Source organism: Cetorhinus maximus, chromosome 15 (genome assembly GCF_964194155.1).
Source record: "Cetorhinus maximus chromosome 15, sCetMax3.hap1.1, whole genome shotgun sequence".
NCBI lineage: Eukaryota > Metazoa > Chordata > Chondrichthyes > Lamniformes > Cetorhinidae > Cetorhinus > Cetorhinus maximus.
In genome coordinates, this window is record NC_135893.1 from 19,098,403 (window position 1) to 19,123,931 (window position 25,529).

At 44.8% G+C, this 25,529-nt stretch overlaps 1 protein-coding gene across 3 annotated transcripts in view; it reads right to left on the bottom strand.

Annotated features, from left to right (window-relative positions):
* The window catches only part of LOC144690450 (segment polarity protein dishevelled homolog DVL-1-like), a 119,100-nt gene that overhangs the window by 58,492 nt on the left and 35,079 nt on the right, over window positions 1-25,529 (bottom strand). For all 3 annotated transcript variants that reach the window (XM_078557966.1, XM_078557965.1, XM_078557964.1), the window contains exon 3: window positions 11,351-11,472. In XM_078557966.1, the coding sequence (XP_078414092.1) occupies window positions 11,351-11,472 (122 nt within the window). The remainder of the gene's footprint in view (window positions 1-11,350; window positions 11,473-25,529) is intronic.

A 25,529-nucleotide genomic window follows, 5' to 3' on the forward strand; every position in this document is an offset into this window, starting at 1 on the left:
TCAAGTTTGGTAATGATACACAGATAGCAGCATTGTGGTGGATGCATAAAACTACAGAGAAGTATTAATTGAATACATGGATGGGCAAAGCTGCAGCAAATGAATTTCAATACAGGCAAATGTGAGATCACCCACTTTTGATTTTAAAAGGATAGCAAAGGGTACTTTATAAATGGTGAAAAGCTAGAAACACTGGAGGTGCAATGAAATTTAAGGGTTGTTACGATCCCAGCTGAGATTACCCCTGGCAAGCTCCAATCCCAGGGTGGAACCCAGCTTGATAGATCATAATTTTTATTGTTTGTTTAAATACGTGGAGAGTAGCTACTAAACAGTCATAGGAGTCAGCTGATAAGCTTTTAACAAAAGAATAAAACATTTATTCAACAAGAAAAAATGAACTATATTACAACACTCCTTCACCCACAACTATACCTTTACAGGTATACACAGGTTTGTCAGGATAACACAAGTTACAATCTAATGTCCACAGTAAGTACACAGTCCACATAAATCTATGGCACCCTGTGGTCAGACACACCACACTCTGAGACCAAGTGACAGATGCCACCTCAACCAGATGCTATGGATCTCTCCTCAACTCACCCGCCCCCAGACGCTTGTCACACTGTGAGCCAACCAGTCTCACTGAACTCCATCTTTCACACGAGGGTTTCCAATCTCCAATAATTCACTTTTGAATTTTATCCCAAACCAGCGCTTTCTCTCAGACGCCTTCTGCAAGGGTTCACCTCCAGGATTTCAAACTCTCCTTCCAATGTTCTTCTTCCCTGTGTCACCACATGCGTTCAAGCTGTCTTCCACGCACTCACTCTCTCTCTCTGACTCAGCTGTCAACAGTACACCATTGTTTCCATAACAAAGAGTTACAAACCTTCTGTTGCCTCTTTGGACCTTCTTGCCTCTTGCAAGCTGTTCACACTTTAAATCTACTTTCTGTAGCTTTTGTCTCTTTAAATCTGAAGTTTGGGGCCTCTCTCTCTGCCTCTCACTGGTAACTTCACTTAACAGGACCTTTTCCAGGTTCCTGTCCTTCCTTTGGCTAGAATGTCTTCTTGGGACTTTATCTTCCTCCACTTCCCTGGATTTTGAAGTCTTTTCTTTAGCTTGGGACTGGCTATCTGCCCCCTTTTAGACTGGTTCTGCTTCACAGCTGTCTTCAAACCAAATGAACTCTAACAGCTTCTAAAATAAACCACTGTTTCTCTTCTGTGTGTCTGTGGGAGGGATCTGCCTCTCTGGACCCCTGTTGCAAGGCAATAGCCCAATTCTTCTACCCTGGTTTGTTTAACTTAGCTTATAGTCGTAAAAAAAACCTCATTAGAAATGCAAGCACCCTTTTAAAGTGAAACTAAAACTCAATTTGATCTTTCTTAACACACAGATACAGAAATACAGATCAAACTTAAACATTAAAGCTAAAACTTATTCCTCACACCTACAAATACCAATATAACTTACTTAAACTGTCTCTATTTCCTAACAAGATCAATGTACACAGATCATTAAAATGTTATGGACAAGTACAAGGAATAATCAAAAGGCTAATGGAATGCTGGCCTTTACATTTATAGGACGGGAATACAAAGGGTTAGAATTTGTGTTAAAGCTATATAGAGCCCTGGTTAGATCATATCTGGAGTACTGAGAGCAGTTCTGGACATTGCACGTTAGGAAGGATTCATTGGCCTTGGAGGGAGAGCAGTGTAGATTTATGAGAATGATACCTGGATTCCAAAGGTTCTGTTTCCACTTATGGGTGAGTTCAGAACAAAAAGGCTAAAAATAAGATGGTCATTAACAGATCACAAAGAATTTAGGAAGAATTTCTTTAGATAGAGTGGTAAGAATTTGGAACTAACTCACATGGAGTGACTGAAGCAAAGAATATTGATATATTTAACGAGAGGCTTCTTGCATGCACAAGGGTAGGGTGGGAAAGGATAGAGTGGGAGGAGGCTCATGTGGAGGATAAACACAGCATAGGCCAGTTGAACTGAATGGCCTGTTTCTGTTCTGTGGATTAGATGCATGTAATTTGCCTTCTTATGGGGATTAGCGTGCAAGTATAGCAAGCAATTAAGGCGGCAAGAAGAATGTTGGCCTTTATGGCAAAGAGAATGGAGTATAAAAGTAGGGAAGTCTTGTTACAACTGTACAGGCGTTGGTGAGACCACGCCCAGTGTAATGCGTACAGTTTTGGCCTCCTTACTTAAGCAGGGATATATTTGAATTGGAGGCAGTTCTGAGAAGGTTCACGAGCCTGATTCTTGGGATGAAGGGGCTGTCATATGACGAAAGGTTGAGCAGATTGGGCCTATTTGCTTTGGCGTTTAGAAGAATGAGAGGTGATCTTATTGAAACATGTAAGATTCTGAGAGGACTTGACAGGATAAATACTGAGAGGATGTTTCTCCACATGGGGAAATCTAGAACTACAGGGCACAGTGTTAAAAGAAGGGGCCTTCCATTTAAGACAGAGGCAAAGAGGAATTTCTTCCCTCAGAGGGTCATTAATCTTTGGAATTCACTACCCAGAGAGCAGTGGAGGCCAGGTCCTTGAATATATTCAAGGCTGAGTTAGGCAGGTTCAGAATTCACAATCAGATTCACAGTCAGAACAGCCACATCTTACTGAATAGCTGATCAGGATTGAGCAGCCAAATGGCCTACTTTTGCTCCTATTTAATATGTTCTTATGTCATGTGGCCTTTTCCTGTCTTAAACACGCGAACATTTTTTTGGGAAGATTCCCCTCATCACAACGGTGAGCAGCAGTGAAAAAGGAGTGCAGCACTTATGCACCAAGTCTCTTCCCCCACCCCACCCTTCTCCCAGCTCCCTACAGTCCTGTTCTCAGATTTTGGGGATTCTGCAAGCAGGCGGGATGGGGCCTGCAGCTGTAGTAGGCACATTACCAGTATAACTGGGCCGAACTCTGGAGAAGGGAATCACAGGCATTACTGCCTCACCTTCCTCCTGGGGCGAGCATGCACATTGGTGCTGCAGCTTGTGTTGAAACCCTCAGCACAGTAGAATTCTTTGGGAGGTGATTTGGGTTGGTGGAAAGAGGATGAGTCCTAGGAATAATCTGAAGACGCAAAGAGGCAGATGGCATAAATTATTTTCATCCTCCCTCCCACTATATTCAGGCCTCTCCAGTAGCTGACAGCATTTCTGAGACCCTCAGTAGTGCTCCTGTTTCAGCCGGCACCTCAATTTTTACATCCTACTGGGGAGGGAGGCACCTGAGCCACAGGTCAAGTACTTTGGCAGAACAACACTCACTCCTCATTAGGTGTAGCACACCTCCATTGCCCTATAATGGTGTCACCTGGGAGGGGAGTAAATAACATCTTTTGTGTCCTCGCCTGTCACATTTCACATGATTAATGAGTGTTGAAGCTCACACTCCTGGATTGTGAGTCTGGACTTTCTGGGGGCACTTAGTTCACAAACTAATTCTCCCACCAATGGATACTAGTGCTAGTGATGGGCAGGTGCGTCAGTGCGCAGTGTGTCTATGTTACTGTGTGTAGAGTAATTATGTACAGTGTACAGCTGTATTTGAGTCTGAAGCAAGTCATTGAGTGTGATGCACTTTGAAATACACCTGAGAGGGTGGATCAGGTGCTATACAATCATCCTTTTGCACTGCCCAGAAACACATTTCCCGCCTGCATGGTTTCATAAGCATTGCACTGAACTGCAAGCAGCAGTGCTGATGGATTTCAAATGCAAAACTCAAAACATGCCCTTTTTTAATAAAAACAGAAAATGCTGGCAATAGTCAGCAGGTCAGACAGTGTGCAGTTTAAGTGATGCCCTTTATGGCCCTATGTGTGGAGTGGCCTGTACCATACTGCCCTCCTATGGCCTCATCTGGAATTCTCTTTATGCGCAGTTTGTACTGGGTGGAACATTAACCACACACGGTAACTGAGAAAGCCTAGAATCAGTCAGAGCCAGGTGGTCAAGGCTACAGGCGCAGGTTTGTTATAACTAAAGTTTCCTTACTTGTAGAGTGGAGGATTCTAACAAAAGTGAACAGGACTTTCTCCTGTTTCCTGCAAAGAAATGCTTGTGGGTACCAATTAAACTATTGGGAACTGCACAGCGTGACACTGAATTACTGGCCTCCCCATATATAAACCAAACTTTGCAACGTTAAACATAGGGGCAGTGTCCCCTTGCAAAAAAATGTCACCCAGTCTTTAACATTGAACTAGAAAGAAAGACTTGCATTTATGTCACATCTTTCACAAGTTCAGGATGTCCCAAATCACTGCACAGCCAATGAAGTACTTTGGAAGCCTAGTCACTGTTGTAATATAAGAAACATGGCAACTAATCTGAAATGGCAAGATACAACATACAGCAATGAAATAATGGTCAAATACTGCATTGTTTTGAGATGTGTTGTTTGAAGGATAAATATTGGCCAGGATACTTGGGAGAGCTCCCCTGTCAAATAGTGCCATGGAGTCTTTTGCATCCACCTGAGAGGGCAAACAGGGCCTCTGTTTAATGCCCCATTCAAAAGACAGCACCACCAGCACACCACTGAAGTTTCAGCTGGGTTATATGCTCAAGTGGGGCTTGAAACCACAATCTTCAGAAAACCCTGGATCCTGTTTTTCTTAAACGAGTGCACAGCAACAGAGTTGAGTGAGTCAACACATTCTGGAGATCCCACACAGACCACCACACTCTGGGGGCTTCAGTTTGAAAACTGAACCACAGGTCGAGTTCAATCATCACTGTATCACTGGTTCGTGTATATGGTTGTTTGAACGGTACATAGTTGTTTTGTTCTTCACTTTGCCTAACAGTAGGGTCAGTGACCCTTTATTGATGTACCACGCTGTACTTGACAAGAAAGTGGTCAACCTTTAGGGAAACAGCAACAAGTTAAAGCTCAGGTGAAGCAATGTGTGGAGAAACTTCAGTTTGTTTGTGAAGAAAGCTTCTTGTCAATGAGTGGTCCATTGCCAAAACCATCATGTGCAATAACAGATGCAACAACTCAGGAGGAAGCCGAGACCAGCAGCTCACTAGAGAAAGACTAACCACTGCAGATCGAGGTGACCCTTCGGAAATTAGGTGTCTTAAACCAACAGATAATGAAGCTGATTCCCAGAAACCCTAACTCTAATTGTACACTCAATCAATACTGGACATTATTCATGGAGAGGTTACTTTCATTCCTTGTACGGGGAAGTCAGGGGGCACTGCTTTAAAAAGAAGCATAACACTGGATCTAACATTTGATGCTTTGAATGATCACTATGTGGCAAGGTAAATGACAGGGACTTGTGACTGCTGGAACCCCAGCAAGAATCAGAGTGAACCCAGTTGAGAACATGGCTGCTACAGTCTATTGGGTTCCAAGCTCTGGGCTGTGTTGCAGGTTAATTTGGTGTGAAGGTGCCACTGATGTAAATATGATGGGGTTGAATGGGTGTAGTTGCCCGTTTTCAGTGAAATCTCTGATGAATTTCGGAGCCAGGCTTTCAATACACTAATCAGTTCTCCAACCGGTTGCTGTGGCAACCCACAATAAAGGGAACAAGAAAAGTGAGAGTGCAATGGGGAGGATTTATAAGGCAATGGCTGAGCAGCTCTCAGTGCAGCTGATCACTACTAGCAGCTAGCCTGGCGCTCAGTATATTGTTTATAATCTGTTGGACATTTAGTGTTCTTCTGTTTCGAATGCCATGTCCCATCTCTGCTGGAAAACACAAAGCTGAAAACACACCGTGAAGCTTCCAGGAGGGTGCAAACAGGATTGAGAAGGAGCACTGAATCTATCAGCAGAGATCCCAAAAAGCTGGTGCCACACAGGCACACTGTACCAACAAAGGATCATTCCAGAAGAACGCAGCCTATCCCTCCCTTTCGTTCTGCACATCACAGGCTATTCCCTGGTCAATTGGCCTCCCATCCTCCACTCCCCGTAAACACCAGCTTGCCCAAATCTCTCTCCTTCACCCACCATCAGTGGCAGAGTCTTTGACTCCTGTCAATCCCACTTGCTGGAGATCCCTTCCTTGTCACCTCTCTCTCGCAATCTTTAAAAACTTCAAGTCTCACCTTTTTCACTGAATTTTCAAGTTAGTTACATGTGCCAATCTCTTCACTCAAGGCTAGTCTGTCTTACCCTCTCAGTGAAGCAACTACAGTACTAGTGCTTTATAAGTGCAATCTAGTATTGACACTCACTGCCTGGGCTCACATATGAAGAATATGGGGAAGGAATCAAAGTGTACCTGGTACCCATAGCCCAACAATAGGCAGCACCTTTAGGAAAGAAGAGGCATCTTTCATCAAGGAAGGAAAATTTGTAGGGAAAGAGCAAAGACGCGGGGTTAATTTGATAGTTCTTTTAAAGAGCTGGCACAGGCATGATGGGCTGAATGGCCTCCTTCTGCACTGTTTCACTCTATCTTTGACTGGAATGCAAGCAGAATCAGGGAAAGGAGGGTTATCAGCAAGTGATCAAGATACCGCCCTTTTGATGCACCAGGCAGCCAGAGGACCAGGAGCTGGGGTGATGAAATCTGGTTTTTTGGGGGATTTTTTTTTGTCTGTGTTTTTGTAAGTTTCACACCTGTGGGGAGTGACCTCTGGTTGACTGGAGACAGTAACAGTTAAGATACAGAATGTGCCAAGGATTGATATATTGGACTTTGCCTCAGCGAGGGAGCACAATCCCTATTGGGAGATATTAAACAGGACAGATCAGTTCAAGGGCCAGTGAGTGAGGAGCAGGCAAAGAGGAAGGTCAGCTCCACGGAGCTGATGGGCTGCTGTTACCTCCATGCTGCTGAGGTAGCTGGGGCTCAGAGAAGCCCTGGGACACGTTGGTAGCTCCCTGCTGTGAGGAGTTGGGGCTCCAGAGAAGCCCAGGAGCAGTATTTGTTCAGTGCAACTGGAGAAATTGAAGCTCAGAGAAACCCAATGCCAGTGCCGGCTCCATGAAGCTGGGTGTAGAGGCAAAGGAAAGCCCAGAACCAGTTGTTGGCAGCAGCGTGGTTGAGAAACTGGGACCGTGCCTGTGTTTAGATGCTAGAGTGTAGCCTGGTCATCACAGGGGGCCACAGACACAAAGCGACCAAGAAAGTTGGATCTGGAAACAAATTTGAGAGAAATCTGGAATAGTGTGCCTTTTTGGGATAAGACTGTACCTGCAGAACTCCAGGAGGGTAGAGCTGCTGTCGGCTGGGGATCAGACTACCTCTGTGAAAAAGAGGAACTGAAATCTTTCAGGAGCATGACAGAGTATTAAAGAATTTCGTGACTCACTGACATCTAGGTGGGTTGCGAAGAAAATTCAGGGGATCTGCCTTGGCTGAGCCTGACATATAATGTGCTGTTTGTGGGTATGCTGGACCACAGTTTGACTGTTAATTCATGTTTATGTCACGTTAATTCTGGATGTTAGAATATAAGATAGATAGGGTTGACTGTTTGCTTTGCTTTTATACGGTAAAAGTTCTTCTGTTTAAAACAGTGGAATCTTGTAACTTTATTCTTTTAGTAACTGGGATTTCAAGCTTCATCTAGGTCTGTAACACCGGTCAGGCACTCAGGAGGCAAAGAACCCAGCAGGTGAACAACAGAAAAAGCAAGAGAGGCATTAAAGCGGAAGTTAGATAACTGCATGATGGAGACAGGCATAGAACGATATGCTGACCGACAAAGGTAAAACGGGTGACAGGAGGCTTATCAGGAGCATGCATTTGCTGGGTTGAATGTTCCAGTGTAGGCAGCTAAATGTGACACTGTGCAATCCATAGATTACAGTTAGTCCCCATTTAACATTGTTTCGCATTAACGATCAATTAAGAGGCCCTGCATTCTTTTTTATTGTTGACTAGTCAGTCTGATGTTGGACTGCGTGGCCCGATCAGTGCCATCTTGGAGCAGTCTCTCCTGCTCCCTGACCCTCTGACTTGTGGTCTTTCCTGCTCCTTAACTCTCACTGATCCTCCTGGTCCATGACACTCCCACTGGCCACTTTCCTCTCCTGAACTTGCGTTCCTGTTCAAGATCCAGATCCAATCCAAAGCCAAGTGCTCTGGAGTTGTGAAAACATGGGTCCCGATTGTGCAGAAGTGCCAAACTGGGGCTGTTATAATTCACAATTCTTTTAAATGACTGTCAAAGCTGCCCTTCCTGCCTCTCACCACTCATCTCCAGAGCCCTCACTCTCAGGGTGTTCAGGAGAGGGAAGCAGCAAGTGGGATCATATGATGTCTATCTACTGAGTTCAATAAGGGGATATTAAGACAGGTGAAAGAGATAGGCTTTAAAAAGCAGAGAGGTTTATGGAGTGAAGAAATTAAGAACATGCAAGAGGCAAGAATTGGAGAAGTCCAGAGATCATGGAGGGTTGTGATTCTGGAAGAAATTACAGAGAAGAGGGAGAGGCAAGGTCACGGGGGAATTTGAACATAAAGAAGAGAAGTGAGGCGATGCATTTTGACAGAAGGTATCGAGAGAGGCAAAAAGACTTAATGGTCCAGTTCTAAAGAGTGTGCCGGAACATAGGGACCTGGGGATCCATGTGCATCAGTCTGTGAAGTTGGCAGAACATATTGAGAGAGTGGTTAGCAAAGCATATTTTGGGTAAGAGATGCGGGGAAATGCGAAGACGAACCTTTTTTTAAAATGCTGCAAGTGATAATGACCTGGAGTTCGCTGCTCATGAAGGTGGTGGAAACAGAAACAATCAATGATTTCGAAAAGAAAATGGAGGCGCACTTGAAGGAAATAAACTTGCAGGGCTATGGAGGTAATGTGGGGGAATGGGACCGACTGGATTGTTCTGTGGGGAGCTAGCATGGACCTGATGGGCTGAATGGCTTCCTTCTTTGCAGTAAATTATTCTATGACTATAATTCCATGAGAATTTTAAAATCAAGGAGTTGAGGGACTGGGAACAGAGGTCAGTGAGCGCAGGGGTGATGGGTGAATGGGACATGGTGCGAGTCAGAAGGTCAGCAATACTGGATTCGTTTCCTGGTAACTCTGGGATGACACTGCAGGTGCATGTGCTCGCTGGTTCCTGCACTTGCTGCAGTTCCTCCAGATATACAGCAGGGGGAGCAAACAGCCCAGTTTGAATCCAGAACATTGCTTTACACGCTGGGAAAGGAATGGGAATGGCCAAGCTTCCTCAGGCTCACTCTATTAGTAACCCCTTCAGTGTCACAAGCTGGAACTAATCAAACAATCAGGGAACACTTGCTTTTGTCATGGTCCAGTTTACACCATCCTCTCACCCCCAAAGCCACTGACTGAAACTGGGGCTTGATTCCACAGGCACCAGATGCCTTTCACGTCACCTCAGATAGTAACAAAGGCAGTGAAGGAGCCTGGGGATGGAGTGGGGGGGCTGGGGGTGGTGGAGATCACAACTTAACACAGTCAGGTCTCCACATCACACCTACTGGTCAGTCATCTTCACAGTGTTATTAATTCTCCTTTGCCATTAGACAACATCAGTAGGAGCTGTGTGGAACTAGGGACAAGGAGCAAAAGAAGCTGGTCCCAGCAAGCTGCAGACTGATTCTCACCTAGTCCTCCCTGCGAGCGCATTCCAAGGCCTGTCCATCTGTGTCTCCGATTGACGTTCTTCCCCAGAACTTCAAAGCTGTGGGGGTTCCTCACTGCCCTCTGCCTCCCTCTTACAACCTAGAGGCTAAGAAAACCCAAATTTACAACCTAAGCTTTGGCATCACCTGATCACTTTTCCCCACTTTACTTCACCTGCTCCCCTTTTCTTTGTAACCTTGGCTTTGGGTCTCAGCCTTTCACCTGGCTCTTAGTACAAGAACATGTCCCGAATGCCTACTCACTAATCTCCCACCATCCAACCCTCTGTTCACTGTACCATGAGCTTGAAAGTTTCCTAACAAATCAAAAATATAAACATCGCATTTCAGTCAGACAAGTAGCCCCAATAGCCCTCCCTCTCCCCATGACAGTTACTAAATGGGCAAGGTGCTGAGAGTCGATATTCAGACAATACTGAAACCACATAGCAATACAGTATGAACATGGAATCCTGTTCCTCCCTGCCCCCTACATTACAACCCCTACACATCAAAATTACTTCAGTGACTGTAAAGCAATTTGAGGCACCCTGAGGTTATGAAAGGCACTTTGAAGGTGCAAATCTTTCTTTTCCATACAGTAAACATAGCTTGGCAGAAGGTCATTTGCACAACGCTGACAGTGATGAATTCAGCAACAGAAACAGGATATAGAGTTTACGACACAGGGATACAAGAGCTCCAACCCATCCCTTCTATAGATTTTAGTCAGGGCTGGACTACATTCAGTCCTGCTCTGCTATCTATATCCTGCTCACACACATAGAATAACATGAATTACCTTGAAATATTCATGCTTAAAAAAAACTGGAGCCCCCCCAGCTGACGATGTAAGGAAGTGGCAATTATAATAGTTATTGATCCTTTCACTGCAGAAGTGTAATGGTAAAGCATCATAAGTGTGGGGGCTAGATTTTACGGTGGGGGGCTGGATAATGGTTTCTGGCCCCTGCTGCATAAGTCAGGGTGAGCCCACCTTCACTTGAAGGGCTTGCGCCAGACCATTTAATGGTCATTGGATGTTAGTTGGCTTCAGGCAGGCCTTTCACCCTGATCTGGAGGAGAAGTATTACCTCCAAGAGCTGCCGACCAATCAAATGGCTGGCAGCTCTCTGGACCTAGCAGCGTCCCAAGGAGTGGTGGCCACTGCTGTGGTTGCAGCCAGTCTCAAAAATGGGCAACCCTCTCCCCTTGATTAGCCATCAGCCCAAACAGTGAAACCTGCAGGTTGCACAATTGGCACAGGCCTCTCCTGCCATGGGTAAAATCCCAGCGGCGGCTGGAGAAGGCCCTTGGGCAAGCAAGCCTCCTCACTCCTTCTCCGCCACTGGTAAAATTACAACAGCAGGGGTGGGCTGGTAGGCATCGGGAACAGTGGCCACAGCGTACCATGGCCACAGCGTACCACCCAGTTTTATGTCCAACCCCACCACTGCCCCCTCCCCCCAACAACCCATCCCCGACAGGGTACAAAAATCCACTTATCCATTGGGAAACCTGGAATGATACCATAGAGACCAAGGGCAGAGGAAGAAAGGATTAAAGTGTAGGGATAGAAGTTTGTCAGTCAGCTCGCTGCTTCTCATCCCATGACCATCACTCCCTCGGGTGGAAACATGTATTGGAGCAGAGTAAGGGCAGACGCTGTCCGATATTTCTCCTCAATCTGAGAAGCTCCACTCTAGAACTTGAAAAAAAAAATTTCTTACTGGAAGGATGGTGGCCTGGAGTCGCCGATGCCTCCGGTCCTCTCGATGGGGGGTGGTAACTCTGACATACTGTCTGCACACTGTGAGCCCCCGTCAGATGCTGAGCCTTCAGCCAGGACCAGCTACGGAAAAAGATAAAGACACAGGTTGAGTGGGGTGGGGAAGAGGCTGAGCACAGGATGCGGAATGAAGAGGAAACAGGAAAGGGGAACGTGAAGATCGAGTAGAAAGGCGGGGATACTGAGGGAGGGGAGGGGGAAAGACTGTGGTGGGGGCTAGGGGGGCACCACCAAAAGAGACAAACTGACGCAATGCATCCTATGCTATGAGCTGTAGTCATAATATCAGCCAAGAATTTGAACACATTACTATAACAAGGAACTATTAAACTGATGACAAGGAGAATAGGTACTTGGAAATTGTTGAGCATTTTCCCTTGCTCTACCCCCATTACATTTTTGTGAATAGGGCACTTTAAATTCCACTTATTAATGTGCCCTGCTTGTACCTCCTCATGAAGGGTGTCAAGCTGATCAGTATCACTTTCCGCTCCGTTATTAGATGACTACCTAGTGTTACTGAGGGCACAGCACACATTTCCTCCTCTGCCCCAGTGTCGCCAGGTACTTTTTTCCAAATAACATATCCTGTTTATTCACTTTTTTTTGCAAACAGTGAAAGTTCAGTGTATAAAAATGAACCATTCTCTGAAACAGGATGAAGGTGAATCTTAGTTAAAAATGTAAGAGGAGAAAGAAACAAAGGGAAACAAAGGGAGGAGAGGGAGCAAAACAGAAAGCAAGAGGAAGGAAAAGGAAAATCAAGTTGTGAGAATGAAAGAAAGATCCAGCAAGATAGAGAGAAACAGAAATAAAAAAGATAGAAAAAAATTCATTTATACTTTTCAATACTTCAGAGTGGCCCAAAGTATCTTTCAGCCAATTAAGTAATTTTGAAAGGTGGTCACTGTTGTAATGTAGGAAATGCAGCAGCCAATTTACACACAACAAGATCCAACAAACATAAATGTGTTAATTGCCAAATTGCCTGTTTTACTGATGTTGGTTGAGGGATAAATATTAACCAGGGAGAACAGCCTTGCTCTTCTTCACAATGTGCCATGCAATCTTTTAGAAACTGCAGGGCAGATGGGGCCTTGATTTAATATCTTACCCACAAGAGAGCACCTCCAACAGTGCAACACTCCCTCAGTGCTGCATTGAGTGCATCAGCCTGGGTTATGGGCTCAATTCCCTAGAGTCAACATGAACACAGGCCGTCTCTGTGGCGCGTGTTATCACTGGGCCATGGCTAACACCTCCCAAGAGGACACGAGTTAGGCTAACCACCATCATTATATTACCAAGAGCATAGACAAAGACCTCCCACAGCTCCCTACATGGCTCAGTGGTTAAATAAACTGCCCTGTGTGGTGCTGAGCCACACAGGGCAAACAGTCCTGGGTCCTACTCGTGGTTTGTGTTGGGTCAGATGACTGCAGCCAAGGCAGGAGGAAATGCATTTGACCTCCGCACCTTTGCGCTAAAAAGGTAAAATGAGTGTGGCCCATCTGGTGAAAAGAAGATTGGCCATACTGCTTCACAATGCTGAATAACCTGCTGGTGTGGGAAAGAGAGCAGCCAATAGGTGCGTAGAAGGATCCCTTGGACAGCTGTGGAATGAGTAAATCACTGGTTTGTTTTTAGCATGTTGGTCCAGGGATAAATGTTGGCTCGGGGTCCTGGTGGGAGCTCCCCTTTCCTTCAAAACAGCACCATGACAACATTTTCAAGTTTTTGGCACTGTTTCAGGGTGCAGCAAGAGGGTTCTGCTGGTGTCCTAGTGCGTGTGCCATCCCTCAAACAATATCATTAGAGTAGATTGGTTGACTGTGGCATCAAAGAGCTCTAACAAAATTTAGCTTAATGGGGATCAAAGGGAAAACTCTCCACTGATTGGATTCATACTTAGCACAAAAAGATGACTGTAGTTGTTGGCGGCCAACCATCTGAGCTCCAGGATATTGCTGCAGGAGCTTCTCATGATGGTGTTCTAGATCCAGCTATCCTTAGTTGCTACAACATTAGCTTTCTCTCCATCATAAGATCAGAAGTGATGTGTTCACTGATGACTGCAGAATGTTCAGTACCATCCACAACTCCTTAGACACTGAAGTTGCCCACGTGCAACAAGGCCTAGATAACATGGGCCCTGACAACATTCCAGCAATAGTACTGAAGACTTGTGCTCCAGAACTTGCTGTGCCCCTAGCCAAGCTATTCCAGTACAGCTACAATACTGGCATCTACCCAGCAATGTGGAAAATTGCCCAGGTATGTCCTATACACAAAAAGCAGGACAAATCCAACCCAGCCAATTACTGCCCCATCAGTCTACTCTCCATCATGAGTAAAGTGATGGAACAAGTCATGAACAGTGCTATCAAGCGGCACTTGCTTAGCAATAACCTGCTCGCTGATGCTCAGTTTGGGTTCTGCCAGGGCCATTCAGCTCCTGGCCTCATTACAGTCTTGGTTCAAACATGGACAAAAGAGCTGAACTTGAGGTAAGGTGAGTGTGACTGCCCTTGACATCAAGGCAGCAAGGCACCCTAGCATAACTGAAGTCAATGGGAATTAGGGGGAAAACTCTCCACTGGTTGGAATCATATCTAGCACAAAGGAAGATGGATGTGGTTGCTGGAGGTCAATCATTTCAGTCCTAGGACATCACTGCAGGAGTTCCTCAGGGTAGTGTCCTAGACCCAACTATCTTCAGCTGCTTCATCAATGACCTTCCATCCACCATACGGTCAAAAGTAAGGATGTTCGCTGATGATTGCTCAATGGTCAGCACCATTCATGACTCCTCAGAAAATGAAGCAGTCCATGTCAAATGCAGTGCCACACAAGTGCAAGGCTGTGACCATCACCAACAAGAGAGAATCTAACTGATGCCTCTTGACATTCGATGGCATTACCATCACTAGATCCCCCACTATCAACATCCTGCAGGCTATCATTGACCAGAAACTGAACTGGACTAGCCATATAAATACTGTGGCTATAAGAGGTCAAAGGCCAGGGAATCCTGTGGTGAGTAATTCACCTCCTGACTCCCCAAAGCCTGTCCACCATCTACAAGGCACAAGTCAGCAGTGTGATGGAATACTCTCCACTTGCCTGGATGAGTGCAGTTCCAACAACACTCAAGAACTTGACATCATCCAGGACAAAGTAGCCTGCTTGATTGGCACCCCATCCACAAACATTCACTCCCTCCACCACCAATGCACAGTGGCAGCAGTGTGTACCATCTACAAGGTGCACTGTAGGAACTCACTAGGCCTTCTTAGACAGCACCTTCCAAACTCACGACCACTACCATCTGGAAGGACAAGGGCAGCAGATAGGTGGAAACACCACCACCTGGAAATTCCCCTCCAATCCACTCACCATCCCGGCTTGGAAATATATCACCATTCCTTCACTGTCGCTGGGTCAAAATCCTGGAACACCCTTCCTAACAGCATTGTGGGTGTACCTCCTCCGCACGGAGTGCAGCTGTTCAAGAAGCCAGCTCACCAGCTTCTCAACGGCAATTAGGGATGGCAATAAATGCTGGCCTAGCCAGTGACGCTCACATCCCATGAATGAATTTTTAAAAACATTGAGGCCTGGACCAACAAGTGTCAAGTAACATTCATGCCATGCAAGTGCCTGGCTATGACCTTCATCTTTGTGAAGATGTAGATTTCAGGACTTTCCACATGGTCTCCCTCAGTTGCCGCTTTTTAAGATTGAAAAATCCATGGGCTGAATTTCAGACCCCGCCAACACCAGGAATGGAGGCAAGCGGGACCCTAAAATTACAAGGCCAGAAGGTGTGTTGGCTTCTTGACCCCATTCCTGACATTGGCCATTTTGGTTATGCTGGTTTGGGAGCCTGGGAAGGCAATTAGGCTTGTTATGAGGCAAATGAAGGAGGCTGACTGGGATTTTCCAGATGCAACAGGATGGGGGAGGCAAATCAACTATGAGAGGTTAAAGTCAGATCTGCCATGATCTTATTGAATGGCGGGGCAGGAGCCTACTCCTGGTCCTAATTCGCATGTTTGTAACTTGAAAAGTGGCTGAGAGGGGACCTTCCTGTTGAAGTGCCCTTTCAGTTAATTGTACTGCAGCCGGATGCTTCTCTGAAGCAGGAAGGCCTCTAGTTGGCCCTCCAACTTTGAGAGCTCGTCTGCCACCCTTAATTGGGCAGGAATCCATCTCCGTACCAGTTAAGGGCTTACCCTGCGAAAATCTCAACTTTAAGCAGTTTCCCACTGGAGGTGGGTTCAGGACCCAAAAACAGTCCTAACTTCTTTTCCCTCCCTCTGTAGGGAAAATCTAGCCCCATATTTCTGTAGTCTTTCTTCATAACTTAGTTCCCCCTTGATGTTATGCACCTATCTTGTGGCCCTTTTCTGCGCCACCTTCAGGGCTCGAATGTCTCTCTTGCGTCGTGGAAACCAAATGACAGTCTGTAATCAAGGCAAGGTGTGACCAGAGACTCATTACTTACTTAAAAAGCCTCTGTTGCTAGATAAAGGACAGTTACTAATAGTTACTAATGAATCCAATAGGGAAATAAGGAAACATTTCTTTACTCAGAATGGTTAGAATGTGGAACATTACCACAGAAGTGGCTGAGGCAAATAGTTTAGATGCTTGCAAGAGAAAACTAGATGAGTACAAGTGAAAAAAGAAATAGAAAGATATGCTGGAAGGCTGAAAGGTAGATGGAATGGGAGGAGACTTGTGTACAGTACAGTATAAACATCAGCACAGATGAGTTGGGCCAAAAAGCCGTGCTGCACCGTCTATGTAATCTACACAACCTAAAGAGACTACCTGACACGAGATGGGAGGGAGGGGTAGGGAGGAGGTACAGTGACAGCTGTGGAACCAGGGTCTGTCCTGGAATATTTGAGTAATGAAATGTGAACTTTGAAATCTTTTATTCCATCTTTATGATAATTGCTGCCAGCCACAGCCCAATTTACAGCACAATCAACTGATAAGCTTCCTTTGGCTTGTCATTGACTCTGTGGAACGTGTTCATTTGATGCACTGTCCAGCTTCCTGCTGAAGATTCAGGATTTCATGCAACAGCAGTGGCAAGAAATCAGGAGACTCCCCAGCTACCCCTGTGGTCACTGGGTGTCTGCCACCTCAAGCCAGATCCTGACCACACCCCATTGCCAAACACAATATGATCCAACAGATTATCGAACAGTGATCAGCTTCAGGAATTCTGGCTAACTTCTCCTCTCTCTAACACCGGAGTACTGAGGCCAATTGTAGTTCCTCTTACCATCTCCACCGAGATAAGCTGCTCTGTGGGACCACCTCTCAGATAACTGTGGCCCCATCTGCCCTCTCAGGTGAATGTTAATGATCCCGCTGGAAGAAGAACAGGAGAGGTGTCCAATGTCCTGGCCAGTATTTATCCCTCATTGAACACAGGAAAAAACAAATTAACTGTGATTCACCTCACAGCTGTTTTAGGAGTCTTTCTGTATGAAACTAGAAGCAGCTTTTGTTCAACTTGCAGCGAAGTACAGTAACACTAGGGGGCAGCAACAGGGGTCATTTCAAGCCACAAACATGCTGATTGGAGCTTAATGATTCATCAGGTCACTGTTACTGTACAGGTTTGCAGAACAGAAAGAATCTGGTCATGTCTGTGCTAGCTCTTTGCTAGAGCAATTCAAATAATCACACTGATACCAAATAAGTGATTGGTGTCACACAAAAAAAATCCCTTTTGGAATTCTCCTGCCTGGGTAGTTGAGGTGGGACAGTTCCTTTATCATCTGCACTGCTCACGGGAATTGGCAGGATGGATAAGGGCCAGTCAGATAAGATACGGAATCCTTGAACATTCGTGCAACATTCCCATCCCTCACTATTTGGGATTTACCAAGCCTCATCTGCCTTAATACCTCCTTGCGTGGCTCGGTGTCAAATTTTGTTTGATGATCGCTCATGTGAAGCACTTCAGGATATTTTATGATGTTAAAAGCGTTACCTAAATGTAAGTTGTTGTTATATAACAGTGTAAAATATAGTATATTATAATTAGCTTTATGCACATAACATAATAACTTACAATAACTTGCAATTAGATATCAAGGCACTTTACAGGAGCATTATCAAATAAAATTTGACACACAGCCACACAAAGAAATTTAGGATAGGTGGTCAAATGCTTGGTCAAAGAGGTAAGTTTTAAGGGCATCTTAAAGGAGGAGAGGAAGGGTGAAAGGCAGTGGGGCTTAGGAAGGGAATTCTAGTGCTCAGGGCCTAGACAGTTGAAGGCCACCAATGGTGGAGTGATTAAAATCAGAAATGTGCAAGAGACCAAACTTAGAGGAGTGCAGAAATCTCAAAGGGTTGTCAATGATGGAAGGGGTTACAGAGATAGAGGGGTGTGAGGCCATGAAAGGATTTGAAAACAAGGATGAGAATTTTAAAATCAAAATGTTGCTTAACCAGGAGGCAATGTAAGTCAATGAGCACAGGCATAATGGGTGAATGGATTTGGTGTGAATTAGGGCATGGGCAACATAGTTTGGATGACAATATGTTTACAGAGATGATGGGGAGCCAGCCAGGAGAGAATTGGAACAGCCAAATCCAGAGATCACAAAGGCATGGATGAGCATTTCAGCAACAGATGGGCTGAGACAGGGGCGAGAGATGGAGTGAAAGTGTCAAGTTAATGTGACTTCTCCAGCAGGCCATCCCTACTGGCATGTGGCATTCACACAATACATACCAGAAAGAGCAAGTTAACCCCAAACAAACCACTCATCACTTCTCATTCTGAAAGCAGCAAAGTCTCAGTAATTATGTTATTAGTTGCTTGCTCCTGTCTGGCTTTCAATTGCACTGAGTTTCTCGCAAGAGCATCACTGGTTCCAACTATATCACAAAGCTACTGTCCTCCTCACATCCTGTCTGCACTTCATATATTTGGAATTTCAGTTCAGTTTGTATTTGGTTTCTCACTGACTTTTGGGTTACCATTGAGAATCTGTACTCCAGGCACACTCCAGGATGTACAATGACAACAAACTTGCACTAGGGTATAATAACGCCCTCCATTATTCACAAGTGTGCCTGCCTGTTAAAGTATAGTTTTATCATCTCTGGTTCCTGATTAAGGCAAGCGTCACCTCACTAGTAATCAGTAACAGGCCTGAGCAGAGAGAGAAAGCAGCACTAACCTAGATCTGCAGCGCACACACTATATTTCAGAATCACTGCATGTTAATTCAAGGAATTACATGAGGACATTCTATTCCCATGAAAGGGGCCGCCTCTAAATAATTAATATAACTTGCCTGCTGACTGAGCTGTGTGCTTGGAGCATTTTCTGCTTGTATTTCAGACTTCCAATATTCATGGATCTTTATTATTTCTACTCACAATCACAGGTTGCTCGACTAAAGTTTAGAAGAATTTGGTCGTTGATACAAAGGGTTGCTATTGCCCTGTCATTCTGTAATTCTTCAACGGATTTTACCACTTCAATATCTGAATTCCAGCACCTACTAGCCTTACAGTAGTGCAGTTACAACATTATGAGATCCTATACAGAACAGGCTTAAACTGTGTGCATGTATACGTACATCTGTGTGTGCACATTCTCGAGTGTGTGCGCGCATGTGTATCTGCCTACCAGCATTATGGCCAACGACAACAACAATTTGTATTTATACAGAACCTTTAACATAGTAAAATGTTCTAAGGCGGTTCTCAGGGGTGATTATCAAAGTTCAACACCAAGCTACACAAAGAGATATTAGGCCAAATGACCAAAAGCCAGGTTAAAAAGATAGGTTATAAGGAATGGCCTAAAGGAAGAAAGAGAGGTGGAGAGGTTTAGGGAGGAAATTCCAGAGTTCAGGTCCTTGGTGACTGATGATGTGGTTGTCACTAATGGTGAAGTGATTAAAATCAAGAGCCCACAAGAGGCCAAAATTGAAGGACAGCTATCTTGGAGGGTTGTGAAGCTGGAGGAGATGATAGAGATAGGGAGGGGTGAAGCCAAGGAGGAATTTGAAAACGAAGATGAGAATCTTGAAATTCAGACCTTTCTTTACCGGGAGCCTCTGTACAGCATCGAGCTCATGGGTGTTGAGCAGAACTTGGAACAAGTTAAAAGATGAACAGCAGAGTTTCGGATGACCTCAAGTCTATGGAGGGTATAATATGGTAGGCTGGCCTGGAGTGCACTGGAATAGTCAAGTCTAGAGATAACAAAAGCATGGATGAGGGTTTCAGCAGCAGAGGAGTTGAGCTAAATCAGGTGATGTTAGAGTTGGAAATAGGTGGTCATAGTAAAAACCCAGATATGTGGTCAGAAACTCACCTTGGGGTTAAAGGTAACACCAAGATCTGGAATTAATGCTTTCTAGCAGGGTCAGGGTGCGTTTGCTCCTGCCCCATGCTTCCGGCACAATCAAGCTTCAGCCAACTGGCGGGAATGCCAACCAATTAGCGGCCAGCCAGCAGGCTCCACAGCAAATCGCAGAATATCCTGCAGAATAAGGGTCAGGCAGTGAACAGGAAGTCAGTTCCAGCCTTCAAGTTAAAGGTCCACTGATATTGTGGGATGGGCAGCCTAAGGAGTCATCAACTTTGGCAGTTTGGAAAAACTGAGGAAAGGCAGCATTGAGAGCTGAAAACTAAGTAATGGAGAAGCAGCAGGGCAGAGCAGCTGCGGTCACGTTGGGGACTATTGTGCCAGCTGTGTTTTCTGCCAGCCCTGTTGCAAAGAAGGAAATTTTATCCGCCCAACCAGGGCTCCCTCACAGCTGAAAAAAGGGACCTATCACACTTGCTGGGGCTGCCAGGCACATTGGAGGATCTAAAAGGCTGGATGGTCCCACGGTTTGATGGTGACTCCCTGCAAGTACTCCTCCAGGTTTTGTGAATGGCAGGAAGTTCTAATGCAGCAGAATGGCAAGAGGTGACCTCCACACCAGACCAAGCAAGGCTGGCTAGAGATGGCAGAGGAGATCAGCAGCCATGGGGTCATCAGAAGGATGTGGTTGCAGTACAGCAAGAGGCTTAATGATCTCCGTTCTGAGAGGGTGTGTGTCAAACCTTCTCTCCAATGTGTGCATATTGTTATGGGAGGATGTTATGCATAACAAGTGGGGAATGAGCTAATGTTTGGGCCATGGTCACAAGGCAGAATCAAGCAGCCATGCTACTCTGCATGACTCCGGCGATTAAGGGGAGGGGGTGAAATGAAAGGACAGGTAGGTCATGAGGAGCATAGACAGGTGGTGGAGTCAGGAAGCATACATGCCAGACACAAACATAATGGCTTGATCTTTGCAGGAATGAGACCCAACAATCTTCCATTATCTTTGGAGAAGAGGGTGCATAATGCCTACGAGAGAACAAGGCCTGCTGGGGGTGTGCCCAACCTGGTATAAAATAAAGTCATAAGAAATGATTTTAAAAATAAAATATTCATGATGCCATGAGAAGGAGATTCAGTAACTGGCCAGTCACCTGGGGTGCAGATTCATTAGGTGCGGAGAGGCTGGAGTTTGTCTGGTGGGCGGGGTGACAATACTCAGGGCAATAAATCACTCTGGGAAGGAGGTGAAATGGAGGGTGCATGGAGGACCTTGCCACTTGCAACATTGGCAGCAGGAAGAGTGTAGGTATCCCCCAGAGGGATGGGAGGATGTGCAACGTCATCACGTCACCTTTTACTGAGGCCATTGAATCCAGCCCCAAGTTTGCGAGCAATCTGATTCAGCCTCAGGTAGTTGCCAGAGAGATGATTGGAGTTGGTGTCAAGGGAAGGGAGCTGCGATGGTGACGATGTTTATTTAGGTTTCTAAAAGGCATTTGATAAAGTCCTACATAGAAAGATTTTAATTAAGCTCATAGATGGTGCAGATTCAGGATTAAACTCTGGCTAAGAAGTTGGCTGAAGGTCAGAAGCAACAGGCACTGATTGGAAGAGTAGTGAAAAGGTGGGGGAAGTACTGAACGGTATGTACTACAGCTCAGAATTGGGACTTACGTTCCAAATTTACATAATAACTTGGATTCGGAAACTCAATGCAAATTAGTTAAACACAGAGGGGCGCTGAAAAGTTTTGACAAGTCCTTGTGATATTCAAGTTCAGAATTCAGAGCTTGTGATGGGTGTTCAGATAAAAGCTCATTGTGCAAAGGAGGTTTCTGAACATCGACCAAGCTCTGCTCTTTAGTTGAGGCCCCTGAGATTGAACTAAGAGCTGAAGTTTGTGCCTTACTGAAATGGAGGGACCACAAGAATCCAGCCACAACCATGCAGAAAGGAGTTTTACTTTCAGCGATTTTAATGCTTTGACCATTGACATCATTGTGGTTCCACTGGCACCAGAATCCCATCTCATTTTATACTTCCATAGGCTTTTATATCGCCCATTGGATTTTATATTGAAAGTATCATTTTATATCTCAAGTGATTTTATACTGCACACATAATTGTATAACTTTATATTGAACATCTGATATTAATTTTCCTATGAGACTTTATATCTAATCACTAGCTTGAAAATGTGCATTTATAAGAGTAGCCAGGGCTCAGATGGATCTCTTGATTGGTACTTTGCTGGTGCCAAGTGAAGCAGCCAAACAATAACACACTTGATATAAGGTCCCAGTTATGCTTACATTGCAAAGGAGAGCAAAAAGTAGAGATCTGAAACATTCTCGGACATGAGAGGGATACAGAGTGACATGGCATTTTCACTCTCCCTGCTATCCTACTACTTGTTGGGGGAGGCACACTCTGGGTTTAGGCCCAAGTGGCCATTCATCATGATTCAGTTTAAAGATTCAACTGTGGTCCAATCCTGTCCTGTCCTCACACAACACCCAGTTTATGTACAATGATGGACAAGAAGACATCCTTCAGTCCATCCAGCTTGTCCCATATGTCATGTCCCATATGTTATGCATGTCCTAATCATACTTTAAACATGGACTGCATTCAATATATAATTTTCTGGAACTGAAATTTATTTAAAAATGGACACTAACAAGGTGGCTAAGTTGGTTGCCAAAGGTCAGGTGACTTTTACAATTTCTGCTTCAAGTCTCCAGAAAGTTTCTGATTGAATAACTACGGATGGACATACCCAGATGGAACCCATCTGTGGAAAGCATACCTGCTGTTGTTTGTGGTTTACTCAAAACTCAAAATCAATGGACTTCCAGACTTCATATCTCCAAGTTTGAAACTTAAGAAAGGAAGCTGCAGAGGCCAGTTTATCAAAAGTAGGAATGAACAGATCCCCTTGACCCCACTCCCCACCCCCACCCCCCCATCCATTGTATATCAATGGCTTTTAGCGTAAACTATTCTAGATGGAAAATAGCAGTTGATCACATGACCCAAACTGTCTTCAGCTTACAAATTCTTTATCCCAATAATCAGAGAGAAATTCGTCAATCTGCAAAGAACACAGAAAGAAGCCACAGCTGCCGAAAAATGTAGTAACATCCATGCCTTTTACCAAACTGGAGACTGCTACATGTTAGTCTCCCAGCCGTTCCTTTTCAGAGTCCACCAGAATAGAAACTTGACCCCCGGTAAGAAAATCATAAGTAACAACTTTGTAATCTGCTGAAAAAGCCATCTCGAGGGAATCCTAAACAATGTTAATATACGACTCTAGCTATTGAAACCACCTAGTCTATCCTTTTGGAGTGACCTTCAACAATGACTGTTTTTCCTACGATGAGCCAAACACATGAATTATGAGCTATTCTTTCGTTTACAACTTGTAAGAGTGTGCTATCCTCCTGAACTGTATATTTGCAGAGGGTTTGTGTGAGAATGAATGTGAGAGACGTAGCATTTGGACTTTGGGGGTGGATGCATAATTAAATAATCCTCTATTTAAACCCATGAAAACTTGCTGCTGATTATTTAAAAATTGACCACACATTCTAGGGTTGAGAAACATACCCACCTTCCTTTCCAAAATCACATTGATTACAGACAGTAAGGGAAAGGGGACAAGGGTTTCAGTTCCCTCCTGTCCCTGCTCGTAACACGTAATATGATACCTTCCACATCACTACATACATTGCCTACCCAACCAGAAACGCTGTGATTTTCAGCAAGAGATCAGTGATCAGGAGTCGGAATCTGATTTTCACGCTCTCTAACTGCTCTAATCAGGTATCCCACATAGGCCAACGATTGACCCAGGCATCTAGAGAAGACCCACTTCCAATTGGCACATGGTTGAAGTTTGAATCCCAGAGTGAACAAATGGCTGCCTGCTGTGGTGATTGGTGCAAGCTACTTCAGTGGTACTTCAACTATTCCAGACAACTGCTCTCTTCTGATAACTCATCTCTTTGCCTGTAATTACACTACAGGCAACATGTTGGCAATGAGGGACAACCCCACCATTAGTGACATTTCTCAGAGTTCCACCTCAGACATCAGCTCTGTTCCAAACAGAAGCAAAGCACTGTGTCACATTGGACAGTTCTGAATTAGCAAGGGGAAAGGGAAGCGAGGGTCAGAAAGGGCCCACAAATTATGATAGAGTTGGTGATTCCCTGTTATAAAGGCACATTCCTGGACCCTAAAGTAATTGGAAGTATATTTTTGTTGCATGGTATTTGGAAATGGTGAGAAGGCAGCTATTTCTCAACACATTTTTCACTGGTAGAATAATTTTCCTACTGGGCTATCATGTGCTATGGTGGGCCTCCACCTTACATTACCAACCGGGCGCGCGCACACACACACAGCACAATCCAATCTGTTGCTTCCACTCCTCCACTAGTGCAACTTGTCACCACTTCACTGGAAAAACTGCAACAATTTGTCACTGTTACACTAGTAGACTAGTTCATCTAATGAAGCAATGCAAGAGCAAACTACAGTGAATGCTGGAAATCCCAAATAAATATAGAATATGTTAAGTTGTTATCTGTGACCCATTAGTGAAAGAGATCAATATCCATACCCTTAGTTCTGCCCAGTTCCAGTTGGCCCTTGGTGCAAACCAGAGGGCTTTTCTCTGGATTTTTCTCAGATCGAGTTTGTTGTGAAAATAGCATTCACTCAATAACTTGGTCAAACGGCTCATCTTTCATTTATCTCGCTTTTCATGCCTCATGATAAAAAATTGGAGCTCCAAATTTCCTTGTTTGATTTTCCGTAAAGCTAACCAGATATTCAGTGTCTTCTGCCAGTTAGTCTGTGTGGGTAATTACATTACATCGTATCTACAGCACACAAACAGGCCATTCGGCGCAACTGGTCTATGCCAGTGTTAACACTTCATAACAGCCTGCGCCCAATCTCAACCAACTTCTCTCCATTCCCATGGCGACTTTCACAGCAACAATTCCAATGCCTCAGAGCAGCAGTAATCCAATCTGCTAATGCAGTTCACGCACGGTCCAATAAATATCCCATTTACAGATCCCATCAGTTTTACTGCGCACTAACAGTCAGAGTACTGCAATTAAAGTACCCCGGCCCCTGTCAATCCCCAAGCAATGTTAATATATCAGATCAATATCTTTTGACTGTTGGAGTGGCAGGACTGAAGAGCACAGCAGCTCTTGTGCGTACATATTAATGCTTGGCACTACCTACATCACATGCTTTCAGTAAAACAGGTGCCTCCCCACTAACAATCATCCCCAATTTTCCCTCCTTGTCCACTCAATATCTAGCACACAGCCTTTCGGTCTCTTTCAAAAAGAAGAACTCTTAATAAAAATCTTATACTATAAATCCTCCCAAACGGTATGGGCAGGATTTTCACCATTGGCTTCAAATTCAGATAGGGGTCAGATGCCCGCACTGTATGGGAAACAATCACTAATCTGCAGTTTTCCACAAACTGGCCAATTAGTGGCCAGAGGGTGGGCTCATAAGAACATAAGAAATAGGAACAGGAGTAGACTATTCGGCCCTTCGAGCCTGCTCCGCCATTCAATAAGATCATGGCTGATCTTCTTGTGTTTCAATTTCCACATTCCCATCTAACCCCGTTAACCTTTGATTCCCTTGCCTAACAAGAATCTATTTACCTCCGCCTTAAAAATATTCAATGACACCCCCCTCCTGAGGCAGA